The 14960-nt window shown below is 38.7% G+C and overlaps 1 protein-coding gene across 5 annotated transcripts in view; it reads left to right on the top strand.

Moving 5' to 3' along the window:
* The first annotated feature begins 3353 nt into the window (after positions 1 to 3353).
* MAST2 (microtubule associated serine/threonine kinase 2) overlaps positions 3354 to 14960 on the top strand; it is a 167328-nt gene continuing 155721 nt past the window's right edge. For 3 of the 5 annotated variants that reach the window (XM_019007671.2, XM_033516480.1, XM_033516479.1), the window contains exons 1-2: positions 3354 to 3526; positions 6837 to 6979. In XM_019007671.2, the coding sequence (XP_018863216.2) occupies positions 3361 to 3526; positions 6837 to 6979 (309 nt within the window). In that variant the 5' untranslated portion in view covers positions 3354 to 3360. The remainder of the gene's footprint in view (positions 3527 to 6836; positions 6980 to 14960) is intronic. The other 2 variants (XM_015636245.2, XM_015636247.2) reach the window with 1 other exon arrangement.

A 14960-nucleotide genomic window follows, 5' to 3' on the forward strand; every position in this document is an offset into this window, starting at 1 on the left:
GGTTTTGATGGATGAGTGAAATAAATTGCAGTCTTATGAAAGACAGCTCTATTGTTATCAAGCTAAAACTTTCCCTCTTCATTGTTTTGCTGACACAATATGGGCACAGAACTCAGAAAATGAAATTTTAAACTGGCTGTGTTGCCCTGAGCATTTTTTAAAACGTAGCAGGCTGTCTCAGAAAAGTGCAGCTTTTTTTTTTTTTTTTTAGCTTTTAAAATATCTATTTGAAAAGTGACTTAAACACTGCAGAATGTGATTAGAGGCCCCTTCTTCCAGACTTTTTAACACTTACGTAGTCTTCTGAATATTACCCAAGTGTTTAATGAGCTTAGCAAGGAAAGGGTTCATGGAGAGGTTTCCATATGTAATATGTACCACATCCATCTTATCAAGAAGACAGCCTGGATTCTTTGGTGAGTGTGGGAAGCTGTTTTTACCTTTCCACAATTGCTTTCTTATCTTTGTGGTAGAAGTTTTGGTGGAAAGCTGAACCTGGGGACAGCTGTCACATGGAATGGCTTTTTGAGAAGCAGCTTATGCCACTGGGCTGACCTCAAAGGTGTGTGTAGGCAGGGTGATGTAGCTGATCAGATACTGGGGTGGGAGTGGTGTGCCCTTCAGCTGGGGAACTTTTGATTTAGATATTATCAGATCTACAAGGCTTGTGTACTGTAACTCAAGAAGACACATTAAGAATTTGTAATTATATTTGCCAATAAAAAGAGACTGTGCATAGAGGGAAAAGGGGAAGGGTAGGGAAGTGGGCACATTCTTTGCTTGGTAAGCATTATCTGTATATTGTGTGGAGAAAGAGATGTAAAATACAGAAGTTGCTTGTAACATGACTTAGGGTACTTTTGTTTCTGACTTCAGTGCCTTTCCTTACCTGGTGTCCCAAGTGAATGAATTTTATTTAGTTGCAGTTCACTGAGAATGGTTGGTGAGAGGTGTGTTTGTGTGTGTGTGTTGAAGGGGAGGTGAAGATGCACCTGCAGGGGAAAAACCAAAACAGCAAACCAAATGAAACCTCCAAAACACCAACAAACACCCCCAAAACTTTGAACAAAGAAGTACCAGTTAGAACACTTCACTTCAAGTTAGTCTTTGACATTTTAATTTTAACGGCTGCTGATGCACATGGGGCCTTTCAACACATGACTACTTTCAGGGAAGTAACTGAAGGATGCTGGGAATATCTCTGGAATTGAAGCATGAGGAGTCTGAGAGGGTAGGCTGGATGAAGTCCTTAAGTGCCCACATTTGTAGGTTTTTTTTATGTTTGTTTGTTTTTTTGAGGTGTAATTTCAGACTGTTTTTACAGTCTGAAATTTACAGATGGTAAACATGCCAGATTTCAGACATCACAGGCATAGGACACGCCTCATTAAAAGTGTGTGCATGTTTCTGTATGTCTGCTTACAGTCAGATATACAGATATAACCATGTTCTGCCATCCTGAATAGAAACAACAGACTCTCTGCCCTTGGCCTCTGCAGCTTTCAGAGTCCTCTGTACTGAGAGACTGCTAATGCTGCAATTTAATATTATTTAGCTCACTCCCAAGTACAGAGAGAAAGGCAGATGCCTTTTCAGCTCTCCAAATCACAGAAAAGGAGAAGGACAGGCTGCTGCGAATGAAGGACTTCAGTACCTTTGTGGGGAAGGTCAGAGACACATGAAAATGTGACACTCTGCTCCAAGATGTGTACAAGTGACCATAAGATTTAAACAGTTTTTCAGCTGAGCAGTTTTATCTGTCCTCCCCCAGGTCACTTGTTTTTGAGCCCCTCCCCACTCTTGCACCAACACAACTTTGTAGCTGTGAACTGGGTGTGTGAGCTGACCTGCTCTGGTACCCAGCTGGCTCTGGTGATCCAGTTTAGATGCTGTGGTGGCTGAAAAGTCTGACCAGAACCAGAGAAGAAGTTGTATCCAGAGCATCCTGGGAGAGGTGCACCACTGAAGCTGATGTGGAGCAAAGCATTGCTGTCCCTCAAACAATAACAAAGTTATTTGGTGTTATGAGGTGCCAAAAAATTTTGTGATTAGAAGGAGATGGGGTCTGAGAAAGGTTGAGAATGAGTGACTCAGAGCTAAATGAGAATTCTATTTCAAATCCCAAATCATTTTTTTTGTCATATAAAACCACTTTATTCATCTCTTTCCCCTCCCTTCTCTTCCCCTTGAGGTTTTAAAGAGTGTAGTCCTGGTCTGGATTTGACAGTTTGAGGCATAACACTGTAGACTGAATAGATTTGAATTAATGACTTCAGAAATAGATTTTGACTGGAATCTGCAAATTTTAATTAAAACCCATAACTGGTAAACTAGTTTTTGATGTAAACATAATTTAAGACTGTGTTAAATGGTGTGGTCATGTATCATGCAGGGAAAGTTTATTTTCTGCCTCAGATGAGATTTTTATGAGGATAAGCATGGCTTGAAGTGCAGCATAGCTAATGAGAGGCATTTGAAATAAAATGGAGGAGTCCATTAAAACAAGTGGAATGTTTTGCACTGCAGAGAAGGGAGAACTTGAACTCTTCAATCTGTATGGGCTATAATGGAAAGTGTCACCTCTTCAAATTCATGTCTGGTAGCAAAGCTCGTTGTTCCTCTTTGGGTGTAGAATGAGAGTTTGACACCTCCAGAACAATGAAAAGCACGAGGAAAGCAGTGTGGTTGTGCTTGACACTGCTCTGCCTACTCAATTTTGACTGAAATTTTGCTGTATGCTGTGAAAGGAATTCACATGTGTGGGAGTGTTTCTGACACATACGTGTCTAATTTTGTTTGTAGTAATAACAAAGACATGACACAAAGGCTGATCCTTATCCTAGTTATTATTTAGTTATGCATATGGTTGTCGTAGAGTTATAACTTATAATAGGAGTTTTGGGTTGCAATAGACATTGCAACAGTTTCTTTATAGGTATATTACTCATAGGCTGGATGGAATAAAGATTGAAGAAGACTGGAGAAAGTACTTTTGTTTTTGCAGGAAATAGCTTCAATCGAAGCTAAGCCTGTTTTTTCACTAGCATTTTCTCCTAAATACTGTAAGAGAAAAGAACTGCTGTAGCATAATTGCCTTTTCCTGACTATTATTAATGGGTTTTCTTGCAGCAGTGTTGTTCAAGGACCAGAGTTGACAGGGACCTTGTGATGTGCTTTCTGTGCAGCTATGGGGTACCAAAGAGGGGGATTTACAATGTTAAATGTTGTTGTTTTGTTGATTTTTTTTTTCTTTTTTTGCGGTGAGGTGTGTTTTTTTGTATTTTTCAAAACAGTCACCTTATGCTTTGACATTGTGTGTTTCAGACAGGGGATACTTGGCTGTCATTAACAAAGTTCTGCATGTGTTTCTTCCTCCAGGAGATGATAACAGAGTCCACGCCGCTGCGTTGCAGGAAGCTCAGCAATCCTGACATCTTTTCATCTGCTGGGAAAACCAAGCTCCACCGTCAGCTAAGTCAAGATGACTGCAAGCTACGAAGAGGTAGCTTGGCAAGTTCTTTGTCAGGTATGCCATTTTGTAAAGACAATATGACACTTTGTCAGTATTAAAGATGCAGCACTGTTGGCATAACAGTCATAATAAAAGATACTGGTAAGGTGACCTCCTGTCGGCAGGGCATACAAAATTTTATGTAAGAGAAAGATGCAAAAAGAAATATCAGTAGAAAAGACTAAAAAAGCCTGGATTTAGAGAGAAATTTTATATATTGCCCAGAGTGAAAAGTTGAAAGCTAAGATTTAATATGCAAAGTTAAGGAAGGGAGTTGTGGAACTTCAGGTGACACATTGGTGTATTCTGACCTCTTTTAACATCAGCGTTGAATGTAAGCTTACTCACTTTGCCATTTTGTTTCTTACTAGGAAGCTGACTTTTTATATCATGTTTGAATTACTATTTAATTACTTTTTGGCTTCAGAAACACTGTAGGCAATCCTTATTCAAAGTAAAAATCTCGCTTACTAACTTGACGTTTTTTTCAGTTTGTGTAAAATTTGTTTGTTCTTGTGAACGTAATATTCAGCCTTGTAATTGAATTTAATTGTTCAGCTGTAGAACCATGAAGAAGAATAGAAGCATAGGCAAAGAATTACCCAAAAAATGGACCAAATTCAGTAACTTTCTTTTTTTTCAAAGACTTTGTTAGTGGGCAAGGGGATGGTTTCACAACTGTTTAAAATCGATACCAGAGTCTGTGGTGCTGGAATAGGGCACAGAGAGCTGTGTGATCAGTCTGGAGTGAAAGAGCTGATATGCACGGATGCCACTGTTGTTCTGTAGGGTGAAGTTGCAGCCCATTTCCTCCCTCATTAGGCCGTTTGCCTATTTGCATGTTAGTGCAAGAACTGGAAGAGTTGAAAATTCTCAGGTGGGAGGGAAAGAGGAAGAAGGTGAAACCACCTTTTTTTGGCATCGGTGTGGGCTTGATTTACGTGATTGTGAAAATACATCCAGTCCTGGTCACTCGTCTTTTCAGAGAAGATAAATCACCACTTAAAGATAAGAACTCTTATCAGAGGAAGATAAATATTTTCATGTCTGAGGTGTTAGGTGTAATAGAATTAAATAAGCAGTAAAGTATGTATGTCTTATTTTGGCCTTGGCTTAGTGTTTTATTTGTAGTAAGTGGATAGTTTCTGAAAAATTGAAGCATTCACAATGTTTTGTGTGCATGCAAGTTTGTTCCCCAAGGTAGGTTAATCACTGGAGGAGAACAGAACTTTATGAACTACCCAGCTGTTGACTGACTGCAATGGCCCAAGTTAGTACTGTAGCTTTTTTTTTTCCTTGAGTAGAAGAAAGCAAAGTAAATAGAACGAAGCAGGAAAACTGGAAGGTGTGTTCTCTTCAAAAAAAAAATAAAATTCTGTTTGGTGATTGTAATTTCAGAACAAAAAATTCTGTATTCTCCAGGATCTGTTGGTTCAACTTAATTACTTTACAATCTACTATACCTGATTCAAGAAGGAGTAAAGAGTCCTAACAAGATGAGTCTGACTCAACTGGATAGAGAAAATTTATGGCTTTAGATGTATATTTTCAGTGTGGGTGTTTGGAATGTGTGTAGAACTTGAGGCATGACAGGGAAAGGCTTTAGTTGTCACGGAATCAAATAAGTTTGAAGAGTCTAGATGACTGTGCATGCAAACTGTTTGAGATTTGACTCTTGATGGAATTCTGTCCTCCTGGATTCAGATTTTGTGGAACTAAAAGGAGATATTTTAACTATATCTTATAGAGACTTAAATACCCATCCTTAAGCATGGGTATTTTAGACTGCAAGATAATTCTATTGTTTTACTTGCTATTATAGGATATCTTTGTTAGTGCTGTACAGTGGTAAATGCAGCAATGTACATTTCTGTAGTTTTAGGTCTCTGCAGATGAGATGAGTTGTATTTATACATTATCTTGAAAATGATCAGGTCATGAAAATTATGTCCATAGCTGTAAGCAGCTTGAGTGGGACCAGGAAGGGGGTACTAATATGTTGTGTCTCTGTTTGCTTGACAAAGTGGAGCCTGCTCATCTCTCATACACTTTGACTCATTCTGTTGGTGTGTACTTGGCCCATTGCTTGTAACTATCAAAGAAAATTAATGTTAACAAGTTAAAAGAAAAAAACCCCACCACTTCCACTCCCCATCCTCCCCTCAGCATCATGGCTGGTCACATTATGTGACAGTCTTCCAAATATTGCAGCCACTGTTATGGATTGAATGTGATAATTCACGTCTAGTTCTAAGGTGCAGTTGAATTTGTAAGCAGCTTTCTGCCTCTGAGAGAACAAGTCATTTTCTGCAGCATATATGTGATTAAAGGTGTAGCCTTCCTGTTTCTTATTGCAATAGAAGTCCCCTGTGATTCCTGAGTGTGTACTAAAACTAATCCATTGAATGCAAGAATCTTTACTATGCTTGGAAGGGGGTGTGCTATTTAGTCCCATAGTCCTAATTTTAAAGAAAAGAGGCATGATCCACTTCCATTTTGCAGTGGGGAAATTGAAGTACAGGGGTTGACTGACCAAACTTACAGAGAAAGTCATCTGGAAGCTAATAACTGAACCCAGATTCACAGACTTCTTCACTTATGTGTTTTTAACCACAGAAATATCTTTCTTCTCTTTTTTCTTTGTGGATGACATTGTACATAAAAGGAAGCTGTCAAGCTCTGTGGAGTCAAAATATGACCTACTTTGACTTCGGTTCTTTCTCACTGCAGAAATTTACTGCTTGACATTTTTCAAAAATGACTGTTGCATTGACTAGAAAATACGTATTGAACAAAAAATATCCATCCATGGTTCAAACAAGACAATATTTAAACACACACTATTTTATGTTACAGCTGCATGAAATGCAGTGCTCAGTGTTCCAGTGTTAGGAGAAGGTGGGGATGTCTAGAAGGCTGACCTATTTAGAGGAGACAATATTTTACAATTAGGAATTCATTTTCAAAAGAGTAAAAAATGATACTAAAGGGATTTTGCCTTCTTTCAGGGCAGCAAACATTGCTTCCTTTTTAAGTTGAATAGGATATGGAAATTTGTAAAGTGATAGCAATCTATTTTTACAAGGTTTTTGGATTTCCCCGTTATCTCATAATGTAAAGTAGATTTTTTGGAAATTGTTAGTTATCAAACATAATGAATTTCATGGTAAGGTGCTCTCACAAGTTGTAACCTACCAAAATCTTGAAATTGCTTTTTATATTAAATGCTTTTACTCCACATGCAGTATTTGTTCTCAGCTTTGTACTTTGAACTTGCAGACCTTTTTAAAAACAAGCTGATGATATTTTGATTTTATTTTTAAAGGAAAACAGCTACTTCCCTTATCAAACAGTGTCCACAGTGGAGTGGGCCAGACGATATGGCAGCCTCCTGGAGATACCTCCAACCTGGTCCGCATGAGAAATCAGTCTCTAGGACAATCTGCTCCTTCACTTACTGCTGGTTTGGTGAGTGAGTCTGGGAATACTCGTGGTGCTATAAAAAGTGATGTGATCCTGTGCTTTAGTTTTCACCTTGTTTCCCTGCTCCTGCTCAGTGAAAGCAGCATTTTGTTCCTGTGGGACTTTCTAGGCCACAGGGTGAACTAGGAAGAGAATATATTCATCCTGCTAGACAGAAAGCAGGAAAAGATGTGTGTTGAAGAAGAATTTCTTTCTGGGGACATTCCTTCTCAACACTACTTCAGTTGCCTGATGGCTGGAAGAAATATCATTGAAGTCCAGGAGATGTAAGCATGGGAACCCAACCATTTCAAACAAATTTAATTGGGAAGCAGCTTTCTGAATATCTACCTCTGCCACTTTCAGCTAGGGGAATGAATCTGAAAGGGATAACTGTCCAGGGAATTGAAGAGCTGGAGCTGACATATGCTCTTTTTCGTGGTTTCTGTCAAAAGGTTTCGGTAAAAAACCTTTGGTAAAATATTTTTGAGGAATGTTGCGTCTGCTAAATTAACATTTTCTAAGAAAAGTGTGTTCTCTATGGGGACACACTCTCAGGTGGCTACAGTCGAGTCTGAATTGCATACAAAAAGGAACACATATTTTGTTTGTAAGTTTTCCTTATTAGCTCTAAAAATCTAAAATCAGTGATATGTGAGGAGAAGAAAAATGCTAGGGTAGGAAAAGACAGTTACTTATTAGAAGGCATATATGCAGCATGAATTGTTGGTAAATAGTAGATTAAAGCCAAAGCTATTTCTTTTTTGCTGAACATCTACAGAGTTACTTGTATAACAAGGTTTACTCAAGTGAGGAATTTTGGTGTGTGCTACTTAAAGTGCTGCAAGTAAGTGGGTAAATTTATATTATCTTGTAAGACTGTTGAGAAGCAATGACCCAATAAGTAAAAGGGTGTACCTTGGATAAAGCTCTGAGAATTTTTTGGGGGTTCCTAGACAGTTTGGCACCACCAGGTTATGAAAGGAAATTTAAATATTTAAGGTTCAAAAAGCCACATGTTTGTGTTACAACTAATTTTGATTTCACAATGTAATTGTAATTGTAGTCTTGACATTTTCAGACATGTTATTATACTGAAATTCTTCTGATTTGATTTAATTGTGTTGCATCTTAATTTGGTGCCTGTTCAGTGTTTGTCTTAAATCTGTGCTCTCACCAGTGGTTCTAAATTCAATGATAACAGAAAGGGAAGATGCTCACATGAACTTGGCTATAAGTATTTATCTGACACAGATTAGAAAAAGTAATATGTTAAAACACAGGCCTGTTCTCTAGAGGCAGATAAATGTCTTGAAGCTTCATAACTTAGGTTAATGAAAATAACTGTGCTTTAAAACAAAGTACTAATTCTCAGGTATTTAATTTGGAGTACTAGGTTGTTGCTTAACAGCTGTGTGCAGCTCAATGAGCTGCAGATGTTTGCATGTTACAATTCTGCATATTACTCATTTTATACACTGTGTTTTCAGTTTGTCATGGCAGTGTTTGTGCTGTCTGTCAAATGTTCTAATATGAAACACAATGCCAATGAGTTATTTTAAAATAATTTAAAATTCTCTGTTTCCTAAGGCAGAGAAATTCATCTCTAAATCCAGTTTTTGTCCCTCTGTGATGGTGTTTAGGTTTTGAACGATATGGTTATTTTCTCTCTCTGTATATTCTGTGATGGGCTCTATGTTCATTACAGTTGCGGTTTATTAAGCCTAGACATTACAAATTTTTATGTGAAGTGGGTTTCAAAAGCAGTGACTAAAGAACATCACAAGATGAACACCTAATTAAATGCAGTGAGTCCTGGGATCTTGGTGCCAGTTACATGTTTGCAGCTGTTTTAATATGCTTGTGGTATTGAAATACGTTTCACAAATTAGAATAGCAAAAGGTCTCTTGCCAGTATAATTAATCTCCTTTGAAGAATAGCTCTATTAAGAGATGAGTAAGTTCAGTAATGCAGAGTGTCATTTTAATATGCCAGCCTTGACTGCTAGAGCATTTAATTCTTCTATTATTTGTTATAATACAGTAGTTGCATTGCTAGAGAGAAGTGGAGTGTGATTTAGGGAAGCCAGGAAAGCTGTGTGCATTGTTTCTGCTCCCTCTTACTGGCTCTGCAGGTATCAGAAGATTTTCCTTTGCTAAATTGCTTTGTGGTGTTCAGTAATGTGTTTTTTTTTTTGCTTTCTAACCACTATTAATCCTATATACACAGATTGTTTACTGTGCTTAAATTGCATTCTTTTCCTCTTTAAAAATATTTGCAAGGCAAAAAGATAAGTTAACAATCGCAAACCTACAGAAATTAGTTTTCAGCTTCTGAAACAAGCCTGGTAGTTAGGCTACTTATCAGCAATTACTCCAGAACTGGGAATACATCAAATTCTAACTTGTTAAACTACATAAACACAGTTTATTGTTGGGCAGAATCTTTCAGCTCGTACATGTGTGATAATCTGGATTAATGTGCCTGCACAGCAGTTGCCACTAGGTCCTTGACTTGAGAAATAAGCCAGGGCAGAGCGAATACTGAGTGCTGTCATTGTGGAATGAAAGGTGTTGGTCTGATCTGTGTGCCTTCTAAATATATGTGAGGATTTCAGAGGATGACCTTCAGCTCATCATCTACCTTAAGACAAAGCTCATGGCTCTCATCCTAAGAGATTGAATTCTGGTGAGGAGTATCCTATTTAAGACTTTTAAATCCCTAAGACAGCTGAGGAAGTAATCAGAGGAAAACACATAAAGCATCATCATGGGCATCTCAGTGGTATTTCCTGCTGTCAAGACCCAAATACACTAAAAAAAATGGATGCAGGGAATGTGTATAGAGTGCATGCTTAAGGAACAGAAGAGTAATTGTATGGAAAATTTCTTATGACTTAGTTTTGGGGCTTTATCTGAGATCTTACCCTGTCATAAAAAGAGTTAGACCTTGAACTGTGTTTTTTAGGGGAGGTCATAGAATCCTAGAATATGCTGAATTGGACAGGGACCCACAGGGATCATTGAGCCCAGCCCCTGGCCCTGTGCAGGACACCCCAAATCACCCCATGTGCCTGAGAGTGTTCTCCAAACACTTCTCAAATTCAGACAGCCTTGGTGCTGTAACTTTTTCCCTGGAGAGCCTGTTCCAGTGCTCAACCACCCTCTGGTGAAAAACTTCTGATATCCCACCAAACCTCTCCTGACTCAGCTTCCTCCTGTTCCCTTGAGTCCTGTCACTGATGATGCAAAAGATCAGTAATGTTGGATGCATTCTGTTAGGAAGGCATAAAGAACATCAGGGTTTCTAAATTTTAGAAAGGAAAATGACTTTGTGAAGAGATGGTTGTGATTGTTGTAGAGGTAGATTGGGAGTGTCCTTCTTCCAGCTGTTAATTTTGACAAAACACAGTGTGAGTGAAACTGCCAGGAGTGATGCCATAAGGTGCTAATATTCCATAGCTGAGCATTTATTGGTGGGCAAGGGGTGACATTCCCCTCATATTTATTGAGGACAGGATGCTTAACTAGAGCACTACACTAATGCTGAATATGCTTCTTTATTTATGGAGAGATTTAGTGTGTGTGTCCCATGTCGTGGCCCCTCACAGAAAGCATCTCAAGCACTTTCTGCAGAGTTTTGTGAAAGAAACATCTGATAATGTGCAACCCATTAATTAGGACTATGTCTTATATGCATTGCTCATCATCTAATGCCTGGAAAAGTTTGAGATGTTCCAGGAATAAGAAACTATGCATGTTCCTTCTGCCAACTGTGGCGATAGCAAAACATTTTCAAGAAGCCTTAGACATGTTTGTGAAAGAGATTTTGAAATTTTTTTTTTAAATACTTACAAACTCTGATTTTCTGAAGTGCTCCCAGTACTGAACTGAAACTTATGGTACTCCTTGAACTGGAAAACTGGACATAATTTTTGGAAATGAGGTTGAGGATTTCAGCCCAGTGGTTGCAGTTCTGTTTAGTGTAAACTTTCTTCCTTACATTCTGTACCACACGGGATGTGGTCAGAACCACTTCTTGTCTTCTTCAGAGATGAAGGCTGCTGACTAAGCAGTTGGTGCTCTGTTAATCTTCTGATGCCAGACTTTTAAGATTTCATTGTAGGGTCAGTCTCATCATCACAGGATAATTTCAAATGACATAAGGTTTTACATTTACTTTCACACAAAGTGAAAGTTGAAGCAAGTAACTGCATATTCATTGTGGTTGTACACAGAGCCAGAGAGTTCTTCTTTCCCTCATCTTGTTCTAGAAGAAATGGTTAAAAACCCAAGCCTCTTGGATTTTGAATAATGATCTGGAGGGTGGAAAAGCTCAACTGCAAAGATTTGAAACAACTCTCAACTGAAGAACCTCCTCTGTTGAACAACACTCAGCCTGATTTATTGTGAACGTTCAGTTCCCCAAAGCTGTGTGGATTAGGCAATAGTGAGTGGAATGGGGAGAATGGGTCATCCTTGTGATGCTGGGGCCTTGGCCCAGCGTGAACTGGGAGTCTGGTAACAGACAGACCTCACACTGTGGCATTGATACTTTGTGGTCTCCAAGCTGGGATGTGCTTTTTAGATGTAGGAGATAATATTGGCCTTTTATTTTCTAAATTTATGCTCCTTTTTTTAAAAAAAATCTGATATTACATATATGAATATAGAATCAGTATAGGAATAGAATCAATTGTACCTAATATATAAACTTCCCCTAATAGCATATTTCCCCTGTGAAGGATTCTGTTTATTAAAAAGAAAATTAAAATTTGTGTTGTTCCTGGCTATGAGGAAGAGTGGCTCATTTGCTAGATTTGAGTTAGTGAGTGAGATTATTACAAGGTAGGTAATTCCCTTTGAATTGGGTGTGAGTGGAATCCAAGGGCTGTGCTTTAGTGAAGCCTGTGGAGGGGTCTGTGGAGCTGGGTTGCCATCTGCTGGTGTGCCAGGGGCTGGGGACAGGAATCGTGAAAAAACTCATCCAAATGAGTTTTTGTCAAACGGTGTTAGAGATCCCCGCAATCATCAGTGACTTTCCAGCAGGGGAATGTTCTTTCTGGGATCGTGTCCCACAGGAATCACTCATTAATAATTGGCCTTTTTCTTTTGGCTGGAGTATGGACTGGCTTTGTAATGCCGTGCTGTGGTTTGCAGCATCCTTTTTCTGGTAACAGAGAGATGATGGTTGGGGCATTTACGAATAAAACGAGATTTAAAAAAAAAAAAAAAAATAATGATTTGTAGCCGATTCTATAAGTGAAATTCGGAATTTTTGTGTGGCAGCTGCGTGAGTTGCGCTTCGGCCTCGGGCCTGGTGGTGGCGCTGCAGCCCCGGGCAGCCCCGAGCTGCATTTCCCAGCGGGAATGTTCCCGTGGCTCCGGGACAGCGGTGCTTTCCCGCTGCTAAAGGACACCTTAATTCCGTCTTGTTTGTCACTTCAGTACGGGAATTAATAATTCAAAAGGCCTGGTGAAGTGCAGTGGAACTAGAAGTTCCAGCTTCAAACCCCCTCCTAGTTATAAAGGGAAATTCTATCTCTACGCCTGCTGCTTTGTCCCCAGCGCTTTAATGGATTTGCTGTTTATTATTTAGGATCTCTGCTTTATGCAGGCACCTGGGTAGTGGTTGTTAAACTCACAGGGATGAGGGCTGGGAAGGAACAGGTTTGCAGTTGCTGGCAGACACCAGGTCTCTGAGTCACAAATTAAACATTACTTGGCAAGGTACAACATCTCTCCCACCACACTCTCCACCTTTCTCTGCTCATTATGTGTGCTGGCAGTGAGGTGAGTGCATAGAGCTTAGAACTCCACCTCCTCACAAAAGAATTGGATATAATCTCTTTTTATTGAAAAAATACAGCACTAGTTCAGGGACAAGCCATTAGTGCCACTTGTGTATCATGCTACCTTCTGCTGATTGCCTGGGTACTTATTACAGAAGAAGGAATTTGAATCTGATGGGAAAACTTAGTTTATTTTGTGTCTTCTAAAACACACAGGTGCTCTTTTCCCAACATGTTTTGTCATAGGTAATGTTACTTTTAGTTTGCATTTTAGGTGGTAACATGTTGACTATTTAAATGTCCCTCAATACAGAGGAAAATAGTTTGGTGTAAGAATAATTATGAAAGTCATAGGTGATGAAGGCCATAAATTATTTCAGGGAGTAGAGAATGTTCAATACTTGACTGTACCAGTAGGATTTAATATTTTTATGTTGGTAGAAAAGGAAAAGACAGCAGGAACTATGGTTGCATGAATGAAGGGAATTTATTACTTTATGAAGGCATGAAAATTGCATTTTAAATTGGCAGTTGCAATAACTTGACATAGGAATTAAGTGGATTTCCAAATTAAGACCATGTGTGAAGTCTAAGTTTATGCATACTAATTTGATATTTGCATGGACATACACTGCAGAGTCTGTTGGTGAATCTTTGGGTACATTATCAATTTTGGAATTTGGACAGGGCCCGAGGAAGAAGTATGGAGCAGGTTGTAGACATTTGGCAGTGTTCAGTGTTTGCAGGGACTTACCTTTGTCACAGCTTTTAAGGTGTCTCTGGTAGGAAACCAAAAATCGTGTGCTATGACTCTGTGTGTTTTTGTGATAGATTCAGGACATTTGCATCCAAAACTGATAGTTCTGATTGGTTTTTCATTAAGTAACTTCATTCTGAATAATTAATGTAAAGAACAGAAAATTACTGTGAGAAATTCCATACTAAAGTTATATTTCTAAATAGTGCATATTACTTAAGCACAGTCAGCATCTTGCTCTGAAGAAACTTCAGCATATTATTTAAAACACAGTCAGCATCTTTTTACTCACTGCAGCTGAGTGAATTCCATTTTGGAGTGGACTCATTGGCTTAAAGGAGATTTTCATATTTGAAAGAAAATGTGAACGCCCTTCTGTGTAACCTGAGGCTTGTCATTGTAGGAAATATGAATTCATAAAACTTGCCTTGTGATAATTGTTAGGCACTAGACTGTCAGTTTGAATGATTGCAGTTCTCATTATCTTCAGATGCTCATGTTATTTTTTTTTTGTCTGTGAATATGTTGAATTGATTTTTGGCACATGCAGTCACTTCTCTTCCTGACAGCAGCGCTATTGTAGGTGTAAAGTGAGAAACTGCTGTAGTGTGCATGGAAAATTAGCTTTTTTTGCTTGGGGAGCTATGGGGAACTTACAATACAGTTATTCAGACTGTCTTGAACACACACTGTTGAAGAGTGAGGCTTTGTTCCTTGAGTGTTGTTCTGTGGTTCTTAATGACCTCTCTATAAACACATACTGATATTGACAATAAAAGTTCTGTGTTTTAATTTAAAGTAGTTGAAAATTTGCTGGTTTTTTTTTTTTTTTTTTTTTTTTTTTTTTTTTTTTTCAGATATTTCCATAGAATGCCACTGTGAGATGTCTGCATTTAGTATTTTAATATGGCTGCCTTCTGTGTCTGGTGATACTTCTTGAAATAGTTTCCTAGGATATGATAACAGGAGGATTGGTCTTAAAACATGAAATAGTTTGTTTGCTGAAGTTTCAAGCTGCTTTCTTTCAGAAATGCAAACTGTTTTGAACCTTAGGACATTTATAAGAATCCCCTGTAGCATTTTGACTAAGCAAAAGCTTTGGACATGCTCTGTAATTAGTGGCATAATCCTCCATGTTTGGCTGCCACTTTTTGTTTGGTCTGTTTTCCTGCACTGTGTCACTTTGGTTTATCCAAGCCATGCAGTGTGTCTTTCCAGCAATCCTTTTTCAGCCCCAGAGACACAGTGATTGTTTATTTTACCACTTTCAGGCCAGTGGGAATGCGGAGGTTTGTGTGCATCACCTCTGAAGAGCTGCAGCTCAGAATATTTCCTACGAGTTAATCTAAAATCCTTATTGCCTTGAGATTACCAGGGTGGGAGAGGTGAAATCTCTTGGCAGAGATAAGGGTAGCCTTGTAAGTGAAACACAAACCTG

This window comes from Parus major, chromosome 8 (assembly GCF_001522545.3).
Source record: "Parus major isolate Abel chromosome 8, Parus_major1.1, whole genome shotgun sequence".
NCBI classification, from domain to species: domain Eukaryota; kingdom Metazoa; phylum Chordata; class Aves; order Passeriformes; family Paridae; genus Parus; species Parus major.